Source organism: Gopherus evgoodei, chromosome 4, assembly GCF_007399415.2.
Source record: "Gopherus evgoodei ecotype Sinaloan lineage chromosome 4, rGopEvg1_v1.p, whole genome shotgun sequence".
NCBI lineage: Eukaryota > Metazoa > Chordata > Testudines > Testudinidae > Gopherus > Gopherus evgoodei.
The window spans coordinates 143,465,897-143,482,983 of record NC_044325.1 but is presented as its reverse complement, the minus strand read 5'-3'; the positions used below and the strand labels follow the sequence as shown (position 1 = coordinate 143,482,983).

The 17,087-nt window shown below is 45.3% G+C and overlaps 1 protein-coding gene across 7 annotated transcripts in view; it reads right to left on the bottom strand.

The window, feature by feature from the left end:
* The window catches only part of IKBKE (inhibitor of nuclear factor kappa B kinase subunit epsilon), a 149,485-nt gene that overhangs the window by 109,472 nt on the left and 22,926 nt on the right, over nt 1–17,087 (bottom strand). For 6 of the 7 annotated variants that reach the window (XR_004000258.1, XR_004000257.1, XR_004000259.1 and 3 more), the window contains exons 11-21: nt 15,717–15,781; nt 15,531–15,622; nt 14,483–14,584; nt 12,147–12,222; nt 11,926–12,035; nt 8,946–9,022; nt 8,712–8,751; nt 7,649–7,750; nt 3,672–3,768; nt 2,572–2,684; nt 954–1,025 (exon numbers count right to left, since the gene is read on the bottom strand). Coding sequence is in view for 3 of the 7 variants with exons in the window: in XM_030561626.1 (XP_030417486.1) it covers nt 954–1,025; nt 2,572–2,684; nt 3,672–3,768; nt 7,649–7,750; nt 8,712–8,751; nt 8,946–9,022; nt 11,926–12,035; nt 12,147–12,222; nt 14,483–14,584; nt 15,531–15,622; nt 15,717–15,781 (946 nt within the window). In the remaining 4 variants the exon portion in view is untranslated. Of the gene's footprint in view, nt 1–953; nt 1,026–2,571; nt 2,685–3,671; nt 3,769–7,648; nt 7,751–8,711; nt 8,752–8,945; nt 9,023–11,925; nt 12,036–12,146; nt 12,223–14,482; nt 14,585–15,530; nt 15,623–15,716; nt 15,782–17,087 lie in introns of those variants that run through there. The other variant, XM_030561628.1, reaches the window with a different exon arrangement.

The window sequence follows — 17,087 nt, the reverse complement described above, 5'->3', positions numbered from 1 at the left end:
CCAAACTTTTGCAGCTTGCTCCCCACATCTCCTGAAATGAGCTGTTCCTTTCCGAAACACACCTGCTCTTTTCTTCTTCATTCACAGCCAGGACTATGGTGATAATGTAGGTCATGTCTCTAAAAGCAGGCAGGGATGCAAACACGGAGGTACAAAATGGAATTTTTCTCCCTCTAAATTCTAGCCTGAAACATATTGACATTTTGATTCTTATTATTCAGAAGGATTCATGGTAACTGAGGTGTTGTCGTCTAGGGAGCAGGTGGTGAGTCTCCTGGGTTTTATTTCTGTCTCTGCCACAGACTTGCTGTGTGACCCTAAGCAAGTCACTTAACCCTTCTCTGCCTCAGTTTCTCTATCTGTAAGCAGAGCTGTGTTTAATGTTGTTAAATCACATTGTGATCCTCAGACCTAAGGACCAGGAGAAGTGCCAGATGTTCTTATTAGTAGAAGGAGGCTGATCTTAGAGTGTTTCATCCAGAAATTCTTTACAAACTCATTTGCTAAATGCATACAAGAAACACTTAATCCGTCACTGGAATACAGCGACCTCTAGGGTGGAAAACAGCAACTGTTGAACAGTGCAGAGCAACAAAGGAAGCATGCCTGAAATGGTAGGGTGAAACTTAGGTAGGCATTCACATAAGCTAAGGTCACGCATAACTTCAAAGGCAAGTAAACTCTTCAAAAGTTCTGGATCAGGAGGTAAATTTAGTATAATCCTACTATCACAGTGAGAAATGGCTCAGTTGGCTGGCATAATTTTGTTGTAGACCTTATATTCCTTTATCTCATTACAATACCAATGATCAACACTATTTCCCTGGTCAAATTCCTATCCGAACCATCCCATGTTCCTCCCAGGCAGCAGGTTAAGCTCTATCTAGACATCACAGGAGGCAAGTAAATGCTTGGCTGAGTAGCTTTGCCGCACACAGAGCACTCTCTCTTACCGCTCAATGATGCTGTTGTTGCTCTGGAGGTCATTCACTACCAGTTTCATCTGCTCCCGAAGCTCCTTCATTCTGATAAAGACACAAACAAGCCTCTTAACACACATGCTGTTTTGCTAGTGGGAGGGTTTCCTGCAGAAGGGAAGTGGAAAGTCCTCTTCTCTTCAGCGAGTCCTCACCCTCATGTAGGAGAACAGCGTGTGCAAAAGTAAATGGCTTAACATAGCAAAGAACACAAGAGAAATGTTCCCCCCAGCAGGAGGTACAAGGAGGGCCCTACCAAATTCACAGCCATGAAAAACCCATCACAGACTGTGAAATCTGGTCTTGTGTATTTTACCCTATACTACAGAGATTTCACGAGGGAGACCAGAATTTTTCAAACTGGGGGTTCTGATCCAAAAGAAGGTTGTGGGGGGTTGCAAGGTTATTTTTTTTTGGGGGGGAGGTCGCAGTATTGCTACCCTTACTTCTGAGCTGCCTTCAGAGCTGGGTGGCTGGAAAGCAGCAGCTGTTGGCCAAGCAGCCAGCTCTGAAGGCAGCACCCCCCCAGCAGCAGCGCAGAAGTAAGAGTGGCAATATCATACCGTGCCATCCTTACTTCTGCGCTACTGCTGGCAGGGTGTTGCCTTCAAAGCTGGACTCCCGGGTAGCAGTTGCTGCTCTCCAGCTGCCCAGCTCTGAAGGCAGAGCTGCCACCAGCAGCAGCAGCAATGCAGAAGTAAGGGTAGCAGTTCCATAACCCCCCTTACAATAACCTTGTGACCCCCCCACAACTCCTTTCTGGGTCAGATCCCCTACAATTACAGCACTGTGAAATTTCAGATTTAAATATCTGAAATCATGAAATTTACGGTTTTTAAAGTTGTATGGCTGTGAAATTGACCAAAATGGCTGTGAATTTAGGGCCCTAGGTATAAGCCAGGAGTACCAACCACAGAGCTCCCCTGCTCAGACACCCCACCACCCCCATTCTGAGTAGCAAGTAGCTATTCTGAAGTTTCCTGTATTGCTTCTGAGAGCACAACTTGGCCTGCAGTCCCCTCCTCCCTCGACCCCTGTGCACCCCAGGGAGGGCTAGAAAGCTGCTTAACGCTATCTGCTAGAGAACAAACAAGGTCTCTCCGTTCCTTCAAGTTCTCAAGCCTGCTCTGTTCTGATACCCACACCTAAAATCACCACCACCACATTTCATATTGAGGTTCCTTTTACAAACAGTTCACAAAGGGTTAACAGCCGTCTGAATGCACCGTTTATCAATTGTTGTAGAGTCCAACAGGCTGCTTACAGCCACAGCTTAAAACCATCTATAATGTCTTCTCCTGATGGACACCAGACCACTTATAAACACATGTACATGTCTAACATGATATTTGTTAACCCCGCAAACCATTTATCAATAGAACCTTAATATAAAGGGCAACCATGAACTCTCACATGGCTGGTAGTGGTCCCTAGCCCAAGCCCAAACCAACCATAGCTGGACTCTGGGGATGTTTATGACTCAGGCCTATTCCCAGGCTAAGGGAACTCGTAATGGTGCAAACAGCTTGGGTCCTTCTCATTGGTTCTGGATATGTTCCAGCTCCCTTCTCTCCGGTCACCCGCCTGGACTCACCTAAGTACCATATCCTGAGGGGCTAGATTCATGTAAATTGGTAGGGGTGCAGAAGAGATCTGGGCCAAATTCGGTTTTTCCCGCAGGATTCTCTGAGGTAACTTGTCCAAAGCCTGTGAAGGAGAAGGAAACTTTACAGCCTGCAAATGACATGCTATTTCCTATATTTAACTCTAGCATCTTTGATGCTTCGGAGGCTTTAATAGCAAGGGGGCTTTAAACACTGAAATAGAGTGATGTGCAGATAACCAGGGCCATCACATAAACCTCTCCAGGGAAAGCAAAATAAAAATAGCAGATGGACCAGGGCACCTGTTACGTGTCTACGTCATAAAGTGCCAGCGAATGCATCCTAAACACTTTAGGCAGCTCATCATGTTTATAACTAACTGTTGCCCTTCCAGTTTATTACAGTCTGAAGTAACTACTACTAGGCAGCTATTCACTTGGAGGAAGGGTATTCATTGTTTCCTGTCCACTGGGCACCCAGGACCTGCCATTACATAACCTGTTCAGTTGAGAGATCAACACATCATACTCGACCATCAGTTACACAGAAATTTGGCAGGGTGTTATCGAAAGACTCAATGAGGCAAAAAACCACAAGAGTCATCAGAAGCGTCACCCTCATGAAATTACAGATTTTATGTTGTAGCATATAGGATACGGGCCCAGTACCTATACTCACTGGGATAACTTGTTAGCAGAGACTTAATTTGCTGCTAATTTTTTTTTTTTTTTTTTTTTTTTAAGAAGTGTAGTAGTCTGAACACAGGATTAGGAGCCAGGAATGAGTGCACTCTAACCACACCACTGACACCAACTCACTGTGTGACTTTGGGCAAGTCACTTGGTATCAAATTTTCAAAAGCATTTAAGTGCCACAAGAGCCGAGGTCCCTTTGCCTTTTGAAAGTGTTATCCACTTCACCTTGCTCTTCTGCAGGTTTTCCCCACCTATAAAATGAAGACTACTTAATGTCACGGGGGATTTGTGAGCACTTTGAAGTTTACAAGTGCAAGATACTAGCTTGATTAAAAAACATCTACATTGTAGTATCCATCTTCTGAGCAGAGAGGGTTTTAGAATAAACACGGTACATTATGGAGGCACTCCTGGCATCCCATCATCTCTACATTACAAGCGCCTATAGAGTTGCTGAGTTTCTTCAAATGCTCTTTCATCTCCCAAACTTCCCTATTGAGAAAAAATAAAAAAATTCCAGTCAAATATTCGGTAAGAATGAGAACTTGGAGTTTTCCCCCCCCTTCTGAAAACCATGTTCGATCTGGGTTAACATCCAACTGGGAAGCAGATGAATGGCTCTTGGTGTCACACCCATGTTATAATTACAGCCTTTCCTCTATTGTTCTTAGGCAAGGCTGGCCAAAGAGCACTAGCAGTAAACTAATGGGGAAAATGTGCCCTGTGTGGAGGGTGCACACACCTCGTGCCAAATTTCACTCTACAAGTCTATTTAAATTTGTAACTAACAATGGCTGTTCTCCTTTCTCTGTGCCTGATCCAGTAGAAAGACTCCCTTTGCCTTCAGTGGACTTCAAATCAGGCCCTATGTGCTTAATTCCCACAGCCAATAATAAAGAAAAATAGGCAGTGCCTACAAGTAACAATTGCACTTCTGTAGCATCCACGAGTCTCCAAGCAATACACTAAACCTTACTATGGTGAGGTCAACATTACAGCTGAGGAATCCGAAGCACAGAGAAGCGAAGTGACTTGCCTGAAGTCAAACAGCACATCGGTGGCTGAGCACCACCTTAGGGTGCGTCTTCACCACACATTAAACCAGGGCTCTGACTCAGGCTTGAGCCCAAGCCCTGCTTCCGTCCACACACACAGATGAGTCTGACTTGGGTCAGCAAGCACTTACGACCTGGGTCCTAGGACCCTACTAGGGGGGTGGGTCAGAGCCAGAGTCCTGCCATGACTTGAGTTCAAGCCCTGTCATTTTGCAAAGTGGACTCCAGTCAAGCTGCGAACCCAAGTTAGAAGGGCTGCGTAGTGCACTATGGAGACCTCAGCACAGCTGTGAGACCCAGCTCCACCGACTGTAAACCTAGTTTAACAATGCAGTGTAGATGCTCAAACACAAGCTTGGAAACACCTAGTGCAAAAGCCTGGGTCCCACAGACCCAGTTTCATGAGGCAGTATAGACATACCCTTAGAGTCCTGATTTCTGGGTCCCTGTTTTAGGGCCAAATATAGCTTACCCTATTCCTGTATCTTAGTAGCAGTTTTACAATAAGGTGTAGAGGCACCAGTCAAGGATCAGAGTTTTGTTATGCTAGGCACTGTGCAGACAAGAAATTAGACCAATCCCTGCCCCTAAAGAGCTCAGATCACTCCCAGTCAGTGGGATCGCTTGTTTGATCAGAACAGTTAACACTGAGTCACGAGATCCTCTCCAATGGAGCCGTCACACATCTGGGGTGGACAGAGCTCAGTATTTGGTCAGAGCAACAGCTGCCACGTGCAGATTACCAACTGCGTCACTGGTGTGTTTCAGTCCAAAAAGAAGTCTACAATCTTTGGGGGACTCACCCTGTTGCCACCCGTGCTATGTGCCTGAGTGCAAAGGTGGACAGATATGATGCAGATGAAACCCTCATCATTATGGAAAAAGGCTGTACGTTGGTTTTGGCTTTACTTTTGTTCATTGAAAGTGAACAGTGCAATCTCCAGAAAAGACCCCTCACACCACAGAACCCAGCCCACTAAATAAGGACAAATCCAAAACAAGCCAATTAGAAATGAGGTGAAAGTAAAAAAAAAAACTCTGACCTCAAACTACAGAAATCCACCAGCAGTGAAAAGGAAAACAAGAGAAATCTTTAACAAAAAACCTTCACACCACTCCCAGGCAAATCCCACTTAAATCTAAAAGAGACTGATTTGTTGCAAAGGCCTCATACTGTCGCCTCTGCAAAGGGGTGAAAATCATCCTCAGAGAAAAAACTCCCACTGAAGTCAACAGGAGATTTAATTGCACAGGGAATGGGGACTGCAGGATTGCATCCATTATGATGTTCAAGAACTCCTTCCCCTACCACTGAAATGCAGCCACTTTTGGGGTCCGGGATTGCAGCTAGTCAGAACTGTTGCACAGCACAGGATTAGAAAAGGGTAGGGAAGAAGGGCACCTCAAGAGGTTGTTCAGTCCAGTGGTTCTCAACCAGGGGTATGTGTACCCAGGGGGGTAAACAGAGGTCTTCCTGGGGTACATCAACTCATCTAGATATTTGCCTAGTTTTACAACAGGCTACGTAAAGAGCACTAGTGAAGTCGGTACGAACTAAATACATACAGACCATGACTGTTTATACACTGAAATGTAAGTACAATATTCATATTCCAATTGATTTATTTTATAATTATGTAGTAGAAACGAGAAAAGCAGCCATTTTTCAGTACCAGTGGCTGTGACACTTCTGTATTTTTATGTCTGATTTTTGTAAGCAACTAGTTAAGTGAGGTGAAACTCGGGGGTACGCAAGGCGAATCAGACTCCTCAAAGGGGTATAATAGTCTGGAAAGGTTGAGAGCCACTGCTCTAGGCTGTTTCTCCAAGGGGGTGCCTTGTGCATCCCACCCAACAGTGTGGGGGGAAGAAAGAAAATGGTAGCCAAAGAGACAAAGACAGATGCTTGCTCCTGAAAAAGATGTCCTAGGACTTTATGAGATCCACCTACAGGAGGTTTGAGCTTCATTACTAGGCTTGTTCTAAAAGTTCCCCCACACAGTAAATCTCACTGAACTTGATTTCCAGCTCAGAAACAGAGGGGCCAAACCACAAGCAAGTTCTAATGCTAACTGTTAGATAAAATCATTCCCACCCACACCTAAAGCCTTGGGGAGAAGATGCTCCAGTTTAAAAGCAACTTTGCAACAAAAACTCAACCTCGGCAACAGCCACAGCTAAGTAACTCCACTTTTTTTTAATGTAATAAGTCACTGTGCAGCATTCAATCACCACTGTGCAATTTGCTCTTTGCTGTATTCCCCAAACACCATTTAACATAAAATCATTCTTTGTAAGCGGAGCTCTCTGTCTTAATAGCAGCCTCCTTGTGGTACATGAAACCCTCCTGTTGAATGAACAAAGAAATCAGCCACTTGAAGGGAAGCTGAGGCAGTTTTGCACGGGGAGGGATGGTCAGCTGGATTTTTTTTTTAAATGCTTCCATGTGTGTGTTCCCCAGTACAGAGGTGTGAGGGGACAGTCAGGGAAATCACCCCTTTTTGTCTTCTCCCTCAACTCCGACTGGTCAGCACTTACCCAGTCAGCGAATTAATTTTCTCTTCCTCTTACCCACTTGTAACTTTTTCCTGTGCTCTGGGTTATTACTTAGACCCTGGTCAGCCGATTGGACAGAGTACTGGACTGGGACTCTGGAGACCTGGGTTCTGTTTCTGATTCTGCCATTGCCCTGCCAAACCCAGACCCTGCATCCAAGCAATCCAAAAGTGTGTGTGTGGGGGGTCAGAATCTGAATCTAAATTCAGTCTTTCCCACGGTTCAGGTTCTTTGGATTCAGACCATCGCAGAAATAGATACAGGCTAGAACATGGATCCAGGATTCAGACTTGGGCTTGTCTCCAAATTACATACGTCCACACCTTTAGGAACATCACTGGCAGGACCTCTCCACCATGTTTCCTAATAAGCTCTTCTATAGATCAATGGCTGAGAAATTTTTGGCACAGTATAAACACACAAGACAGGCAGTAGCAGCCTTGGAGTGTTTCTTACTAGCTTTGTGACATTACTATTTCCTCCCCAACCCCAATGGGAGGTACTAGTAATATATCTTGAACCAAGCCCCACCATTAGTGTAATGTTTGGAGACCTTTAGGAGCTACAAGAAGTTCTCGAAGGGATGACTACATACTGGTATTTCACAAGAATCACAGCCCCTGCACCATGGTGATCCCAACCCATGACTATGAACACAGAGGCTACTCCTGAAGCACCAGCTCTGGTTACATGGAAAACTAGAACCCGGATACCTGGTGTAACACACAGGACACAGGTGAAGAAGAGAGCACGGCCATTACCTCGTTATGTTCCCATGGATGGTCAGCATAGCTTGATATTTCTGTACGCAGCCCTCCTGGAAAATTGACAAGACCTTTTTGGCCAAATGCCCTAAATTCATCCTGAAAAGATTGAGGGAGAGGAAGAAGAAAATGAGCATTATTTGGGTGAGATTCAGTACCGTCGCTGAAGTAACATGAGCGCTGAAATGGTCTCCAGAAAGGAAAGGTGGGCAGGGGCGCTGCACTTTCTGAAGGCATGGCAAATTCTGCTGTGGTGTAAAAATAAACAAGTCCCAAGCAAAATTTTGTAGGGAAACTCTCTTTAATGGGAGATTTTCAAAAAGCATCTAAGAGATTTAGGCACACAAGTCTTACTGAAAGCTATTAGGACTTGTGCTCCTAATTCCACAAGTGCTTTTGAAAAAGCTCCACCTTCAAGTTTAATGAGAAAGTCCACAGTAACATTATATCTGATAAAATATATAGGGCGTATAAACTCTGTGTCAGGTGAGCATTTAAGCATGTGATTAACGTTTTGCATCTGTTTAAGTCCCATTGGCTTCAGTTGGGTTTGGGGGAGATTTTTAAAAGAACAAGTGCCATTTGGACACCTAATTCTCACCAAAAGTTAAGCGTGTGACTTAACTGCTTTCCTGAACAGGGGTCTTCGTGCATAAGCCAGCCATTAATTGCTGGTGGGCAGTAACCTGCGGGCAGGTTGTTTTATCATTCTCCATGACTATTAGTTTTAATTTGTATTGTGATAATGCCTCAAGGCTGCAGTCACTGATTGAGCCATTTTGCGCTAGACACTGTATACACATAATGAAAAGACAGTCTCTGTCCCAAAAATCTTACAGGGTACGTATATTCACACTATGGAGTTTCTTGCACCTTCTTCTAAAGCAGTTTGTAGTTTGGCTGGGAGGAAAGGGCTGGGATTGATAAGACATTCTTAGCATTAATAATCTGAGAACATTTTGAGTCTCCTCAAAAGGCAACCAGAAATGCCAGACACTGAACGGCCCTGTTAACTATGGCCAGGCGTTCAAGACCCTGGAACAATGGGTTATTTACTTACTTATCCAGCTTGTGTATTTGTTCCTCATTGTAGGCTAGCCCTAGAAAAGAGAAAGATATTTATTGGTCATGTGACGGGAAAGAACACTGAGACCTTCCACATTCATACAGCCTGATAAAGGTACCTGCATATACTCACAGCTGCTACACTATAGCAAGAGATTGCTTGATGGAAAAAAACTACAGCTGAAATTTTCGAAGTCGGGTGCCTAACTCACCAACTTCACCTACTTACGCGGACTCATCCGGGTCTTCTTGAATTGCTTGTATATGAGCTGCATCTTCTCGAGGCAGCACTCCATCTGCCGGATGCTGTGGAACCAGGACATGAGATGCGTTTTCTTTCCATCCTAATGTTCAATTAAACCTCGTTTCAGACGAGGAGCTGTGTCTGCAGCAACCCATTTCCCTGTGAGTCACACAGAGTGCAAAGTGGAGGCTGTGCCCCTTAGTGGATAGAGCGCTGGACTGGGATTCAGGATAACTAGGTTCTATTCCCACTTCTGCCACTGGCCTGCTGCATGACCCTGGGCACATCCCCTCTCTATACCTCAGTTTCGCCTTCTGTAAAATGGGGATAATTATACTGACCTTCTTTGTGAAGCTCTTTGAGATTGACAAATGGAAAGCTCTGCACAAAGAGAGGTATTATTACTACCCCAGCAGGACTTTGAAATCTAGGTGGCCAAGACCATCCCTGAGATATTCACTTGTCATCTCACACAACAAACCACCAAATCCCTCCTTGTTCGTACTGCTACTAGTCTTTACTTGGCTCCCACCATTGGGGTGTCCAGGCATCTCACTAGACTTAAGCTGAGACATTCAAGATGTCAAGAAGGCTGCACCAACACGGAGCCTTGTGTTAAGTTTCCCAGCATTGCATCGGCTGCAGGCACGGCTCCCCCAGCAGGAGCCCTTGCATAGAAAGAGCACACGCAGGTGCTTTTACCGCAGTGTTGTTTAGCCCTGCTCCGAGTGGGGTTAGACGACACACCGGTTAAAACAAAGGCTCCCACTGTTGCTAACAGAGGTGGGATGCACAAGTGGGAGATTTTAACTAAAAGCTCAGCGAAGGAAAGGCTCAAGAGAGCTTAAACCCTATCTCCTTCTGTGGCAGCCAGCCAGAAATTCATCAGGGGGAAGGCCTGGCCAAAGAAGGCTGTCCTGCAGCTCTTCCCATGGGAGGCCAGGATCATGCGGCTTCATCCTTAAAACACACCTGTTATTGTGGTTGGTTGGTTCTGGTAGCACCTGCAATGTTCTGAGGCATTTTCCAAGCAGAAAAGCAGCACAGTCCCTGCCCCAAAAGAGATTTCCCAATGGTGCCTATTGCAAGCTTCTTTTCCCCCCACTCCCAGCTTGTATTAGCCCAGGGGGTGTGGTGGTGGGCAGTGGGACAGAGAGGAACATAGCTCCACCACCTCTGCTCATAGCAGATGGGTGCTGCCCCTTCCCTCCCAAGCTTGGGAAGAGCAGCTCCCACTCCTATTAGCTCAGCTGGTGCAGTGAGAACTCCTCTTGTTGCAATTGACTTTAACCCCTACGAAATATTGTGCTTGTGCCTGGAGCAGGCTGCAAGCTCCCTGGTGCAGGGTCTGGGCATTTTTCATGGGTTCACTCCTCGGGCATTCAAATAAAAACAGAGCTGGCCGGTGTGGCACGCATAGGTGAGGAGACACTTAAACATCCTTTAGCCAATGGGGAAATTGGGAGCCCACCAAGAAAACCTCAAACTGAGTCACAGAAGTGGGTGTATTTAGGAGCTGGTGCCTGAGACCACATCCTGATTGTCAATCCTCCCCCAGAGACTTGCTCTGCCAGCCTCACCTCCACCTATGCTGCCCCTCCTGTCTCCATTTAACCTCATCTTCACCTAACTCCTCTGCTCCTTTAGGTTTGGCTTCCTGCCCATTCCTCCCCCGACACCTCCTTGATTGTCTATAGCTGTCAATTCATTTGCACTGCTCCATTTGCCTGAGGCAACCTCCCCATCTCCTTCCAAAGGGGAGTCCCGTCCCTCCAAACTTCTCCTTCTCATCTAAGCTTATTATCAGCATTCACCCGTAACGGGCATTGTGACACTTGCCATGATGGGCATTATAACAATAAGCAGCATTCTAAATATAGCTTAATTTAAACAGCAATGACCTGGAAACACAAAGGCTTCTGAGTGCAATCTCTTCTGGCTCCTGGGGGAAAGCTCAGGCTCTGGCTTTGTTAATACCATAAGACAGTCCCTGGTACTCTAATCCAGGAAACTAGCATCCTCAATGCAAGTGTTAGATAAGAATGATAAAGAACATCCTTGAGATCAAAGGTACTATAGTCTTTGGTGGTGTAAGTGTATACACATTGCTCCTCTTTCCATTTATACGTATGTTTCTCTAGAAGCTGGGACTGAATTGTTCTCAGAGCAGAAAGTGAAACAAGGTCCAAATAAGTGGCCTGAAATGAAATCATGCTCCCTAGAATCACAGCTGGCCAACGCAAATGCACCAAGAACATTACTAGAAGGTTACAGGCAGTACGGTCCAGTAGGTAGGGAATGGGCCTGGGAGTTGACAGTCAAAGAATCATAGAACCATGGGTTGGAAGGGATCGCAAGAGTTACCTAGTCTAATCCTGAATCTTGGCAGGGGGTTAGTTGTTATGTGTGTGACAGTCCTGCGTTCTAAGCCCAGTCCTGCCACTGACTCCATATTCCCACATATGAAAATGGGGATAATTATTAGAAAAGACTGAAAAAAGGGGGGAGGGGGAAATGCTGACATATTTGGTGCCAATTTTCCAAAGTTTTCCCATAACAATAATGATATGTTTAGAAAGTGCCTGGAGCTGTATGGATGAAAGGCGCTATAGTATGTCCAAAGTAATATTATTAGTGCTAATGATGGTACAGCTATTAATATTACTTAAATATAAAGTGTAAAATAAGGTATCAAATATGGACAGTGTACTGGAACTGTATACACATATATACAGTACACCACTTATATCTGACATAAAATTGTTATATCTTCCACTTAAATGCAAACTAATATTAATATATAAAATGTGTACTATTAACTGTACACAAATATTGGTAGTGTACTGTAACTTGTACATCGATATATGCACACACTATAAATAAGTGTGTACAGCAATATACAGACAGTTGCACGTGAAAATATATTAATCTTTTTCAACATTAAACAAAAGCTTATTCCACAAACCTGTCTTCGTGTGCCTGTTTCCTGTGCTTTACCAACTCAGACAAGAGAGAGTCCAATGTCCCATTATGTTCAGAAATGCTGTGGGAACATCTTGTGAGGTCTTCAGTGACCTACAGTGGGAAAGAAAAGGTCCAGACCAGGGCTCTCCATTAATCAGAAGTTCCATATGGGCTTCTCAGCTCCCCCCCACGTAACACCAGTTGCTGGAGCTACATACTCACAGTCTGCAGCCTTGTTTTCACCTCAGCCAGATCCTTCAGCTCGGGACTACTGTTGCCTCCAGAAACAGAATCATACCTGTTAGACACAGATCAAAGCTTTATTAAACCAGAGGCCAGATTCAGAGGGGCTTTTCCTGCTCTGGGCTAAGAGGGGCAGATAACATCTGGGCAAATGAAAACCCTCTTCTTAGAGTGGAAGTTTCAATGGCATCTGGAGATTTACAATCACAGCTCCCATTGAAATGAATGGGAATCACACCTCTAAATCCCCCTAGGCAGCTCTCTCAGCAGTAAAATAACCCAACCCCAAATAAACCATTTTCCACCACTGAAGTGATAAATAAAGACAAAAGCTACATGACCAAGAATGGGTTTGGATTTCACTGGAACAGCAGTGACAACAATGAATGTATTGTATTTAGTAGGATTGTCCCTCTAACTTGGTCTCTTAATGGATCCTCTTAAATGGAAATAAAAGGCACATCAACAAAAAAAAAAAAGAGTGTGGTTAGGCTGGAGGCAGCACTCAGCAGAAATGCACTGTAATGGGTCTGAATCCTAGAGGTTAGAGATAGAAGACACACATCCATCCTCCAGAGCAAATGCAGAATGATTCTACAGGGTTTTGTCCATTCTTGTTCCAAAAGGACAGGGATTCCACCCATTCACTTGGGAGAACAACATCTGGTCTGACTGACCTCCCTCTGGGATTTAGGTTAATACAGTGTAACTCTTCACATGGTTTTCATTTTATTGGGTAACAAGGCTCTTTTTTTCCATTTGTATTCAGCACTGGTGTCTCCTTGAATTTACGCTGTGAATTCATCTCTTTGGCTTATATAAGTTTGATGTACCCTGTAATATTCAGTCTGGAAAACCCCAGAGAGCAGCCAGACCACCAGGGACTAAAATCCAAGTTCTTATGAAACTGGAGACTGATCATCCAAGGTGCGGGGGGGGCGGGGAAAAAGGGTAACCATTCAGCTCATACATTCCTGCACATTCGCAGGAACGTAACACTCACCAGCAATCTAGTTTATTCACAAGTCTCTTTCTCCACTGCCCCAATCATCTGGGAGCACAATGCCTACAGATAACCAGCAAGGGCTCCTGACAAGTTCCTCCTGCACACAGCACTGCCTTTGTCACATCACTTCAGGAATAAAAGTAATATCAAGCTATTGTACAGCCCTTTTTAATCAGTAGATCTCAATTCTTTTTACAGTGGAGACCAGTGACATTAGCTACTTTTTACAGATGGGGAAACTGAGGCACAGAGAGAGGAAATGACATGCCCAAGGTCACCAAAGGGCAGGAGGCAGGAATAGAAGCTGGGTCTCCTGAGTCCCAGCCCAGTGCTCTATCCAATAGGCGGCGCTGCCAAGCGCTGCTTCAAGTGGTCAGCTAGATCCAGTTCCTAGTGGACTGGTGTCTACATCACCAAAACTTCCAGCACTGGTTGAAGATCTCAGCACAGAGGACAAGGACTGAATGGGCCCTGGAAACAGAATGGGAAAGTCGTTCAGACGGTCAGGGTGAAAGTACTCTCACTGGTTGGGGGCAGGAGAGGGATACTGCACTGCTTACTTTCCATGCTGTACCAGCTCTGTGGATAATAAAGGCCCTTGGCCGTCAGGGGAGTTCTCTGCCTGGTGTTCCCCTCTAGATCCCTTGTTTGCACCTTGGGAGCTACATGCTCTGCCCTTGTTTTTGATTCTTTGTCTCCTGCAGTCAATTAAGTTCTTGGTCTGCTGGCTGTGCACGTGGCCTGTGCTGTTTCCTGGGATGGGGAGCAGAACTCACCAGGATTTCAAATAGGCAGCACCAGATTCACCACAGAGACATTAACGGAGCTCTACATATTTTTCTGTCACACACGAGATCAGCAGATGCCTCAATACAGAAGGTGGGAAACCTACATCGTCCCAAGTCTGGAGAAGAGAACATGCCTTTGGATTTATATTAACCAAGAATCCTATAATTGATGCCCCAGTCCAGCAGGTGGGGGCCACCAAAGAGGCCTCAGGTGGATTTTTCCAAAGCCCCAGCATGATGGAGGAGCACAAATCCCAGTGGCTTGCTGCTAGACTTGTGCTCCTGAGTCATGCAGGAGTTTTGGAAACTTTCCCTCTTAATCCCTAATGTTCTGAGAGCTGCAATAACTTCTCTTCAAGCTCAAGAGACAAGGGCCTGTGCAGAGCTCCTATCGGACCAGCCCATGTGTGGGACAGACACAGCTCAGTGCCATGACCACATGTGCACAGCTGCAGAGCATCCTGCACTGATGCCTGCATTACCCCTTGCTGCAGAAGTGACAGCAACAAAGTGATACTTACAACACGAAGGCCTTCAGCTCGGTATGCTGCAAGCAGCTCAGCATCGAAACGGCTGCTTCCCTTCTCTCCAGAACACAGGAGCACTTGGCTTTCAGGCTCTCACTGCAAAGAGTCAGGTTTGTCTGGAATCACCCAACACCCCTCACACAAGGGGTGCAATGCATCTGAACTTAGAGCGTTTGCCAGTTGGCAAACCCAGTTTGCCAGAAGCCAGTAACGGGAGACAGGGGAGGATCACTTGATGATTCCCTGTTCTGTTCATTGCCTCTGGGGTACCTGGCACTGGCCACTGTCGGCAGATAGGATACTAGGCTAGATGGTCCTTTGGTCTGACCCAGTAGGACCATTCTTATGTTCTTAATTTGCTTCCAACCACATCTGCCCCCCATCCCCTGAGCCCCAGCCTTGTGCTTCAGGGTTTCCTGGTGCTTGTAACCATGAACAGTAGAATATACCCAGCTCTATTATTTACTCACAGCTCTTAGTATATGCACAGATCTATCATTTACTCTGATCACCTGATATCAGGGGCCCTATAACATGAGAGTTCTTGCTCCAAAGAGCTTAGAGTCTAACCAGGTAAGACACTGTACTATGTGCCTTAACATTGCTGTATTCACCACCATGGCCTGAACAGAACTGACACATCGGTGTCAGACTGTGACGAGTGCTCAGCCACAGTGGGGACAAGGATGCCATCTGGAACACATGCTCTGAATGAAGCTTTCAGGTGTCTCTAATTTATACACATGCACGCACCCTTCTGCAGTTCAGAAGCAGAGAGAATATCCCCAATTGTTTTATTTTTTACATCTAACATGACGCGCGCGCGCACACACTCTCTCTCTCTAAACCACTGAAGCATATGCAGTGACACTGCAAGATCTGGAGCACTGCTGTAGAATACTATTGGGGGATTGTCTGAGTAAGAGTTCTGCTTCTCAAACACAAGATATTTCTATCAGCTACACAGAGAGAAAAGAAATCAAACAGTTCCCGCTGTTCTTTACACAGTGCCAACAGGGTACACTGGCCATCATGTACTTACATCACCCAGTAAAGACCTCTCAGAATAAACTGTTGACATTTCAGAAGTGACCGAGAGATCTTCAGTGTCTGGTGAACAGCACTCAGGACACCCTAGAAGGCAAAAGGGCACTGCCAATGACCACTCTTTCACTTGAGCGTGATTTCCAAAGCCTGTTTCAATCTTGAGCTGAAATCCCCAACATACCTTTGCCATGCTGCAGTCAGCTAGGACATCAACCTTTGGGACAAACTTTGGAAACTCAAGTGATGCTGAAAACCAAGAGACATCATTCAGAGTCCTTTGTGGGTATATTTCCCATATCACCCAATATACACAGGGACCTCTGTGCTTCATGATTGCTTCGTTAACAGGGAATCTCTCATGGAGTTGCACTCCTGTGGATCAGCAGTGACATCTAGTGCTCACTTGGGCAAATCATAGGTATTACATCAGATACGGAGGGACATTTTCCAAATCTCCCATGTAACTTAGGAGTCCAAGTTCTATTTTCAAAAATGACTTAGGCTTCTAAGTCGCATAGGAAATGTTTAAAATTTTACCCTATCTCTTGGAAGTTGTACCATCAGCTCCTGTGCACAAAAACCAAGCAGGAATTTAACTGTCTGCCACTCTCATCTCAACCAATGTTTTATTATACAGACATCAACACAGAAAGCATCCTTCCCTGAAGGCTTTATGGGCACTTCTCTGTCTAATCTAATGGGAAGAGTGATGTTCTCCTCTCCAGCTCACACTGTGGGTCTCTGCAACGCATTTTGCCCTGGAGTTCTGCACACGGAATAAAGAGAGGATATAAAGCAGAGAACTGCAGTGTGGATCCTAATACACAACAGTACTTAGCATGTAGAGAGCACTTCAGAGATCACAAGTGAATTACAAATATTAACTAATTAATCCTCTTCATATCTTTAAGACACGGCTAAACAATTTACATTTTACAGATAGAGAATGAGAGGCAGAAAATTTTCACTCAAGTCCATAGAGGGAATCTGTGTCAGATCTGGGATGAGAAGCTAGGAATTCCTTGCTCCTAGTCCTGAGTGCAGATCACTCGCCCACATCTCTGGGTTCAGCAGGGCAGACCACAGCTCAGACTACTGACTAATAGTAGCACCTGGATGTCTCAGCCAGATCCTGGCCCCATTGTGCTAGGCACTCTCCAGAGACATCGCAGGAGGTGGTTCCCACCCTGAAGAGTAATCTGAACAGACAAGACAGACAAAGGGTGGGAACAGAGTATTATTATTCCCATTTTACAGATTGGGGACAGAGGTACAGAGAGGTTAAATGATTTCCCCATGGGCACTCAGGAAATCTGTGTCAGAGATGAAAACTGAACCCAACCCAACCATGTCCAATGCCTTTAACCACAAAACCATCCCTTCCTCTCTGTTGAACTTTGCCTTAATAATTTAGTTCTGCAGTGAAACTCCAGAAGAAGTGACCAAGAGCCCTGTATCAGGAGGACATTGAAAGCGTGACCATATGTATGCATGCACAGATAGCAGAAACTAAACCCACTAGAAGAGCTCAAATGGCTGGACGGGAAGCAGA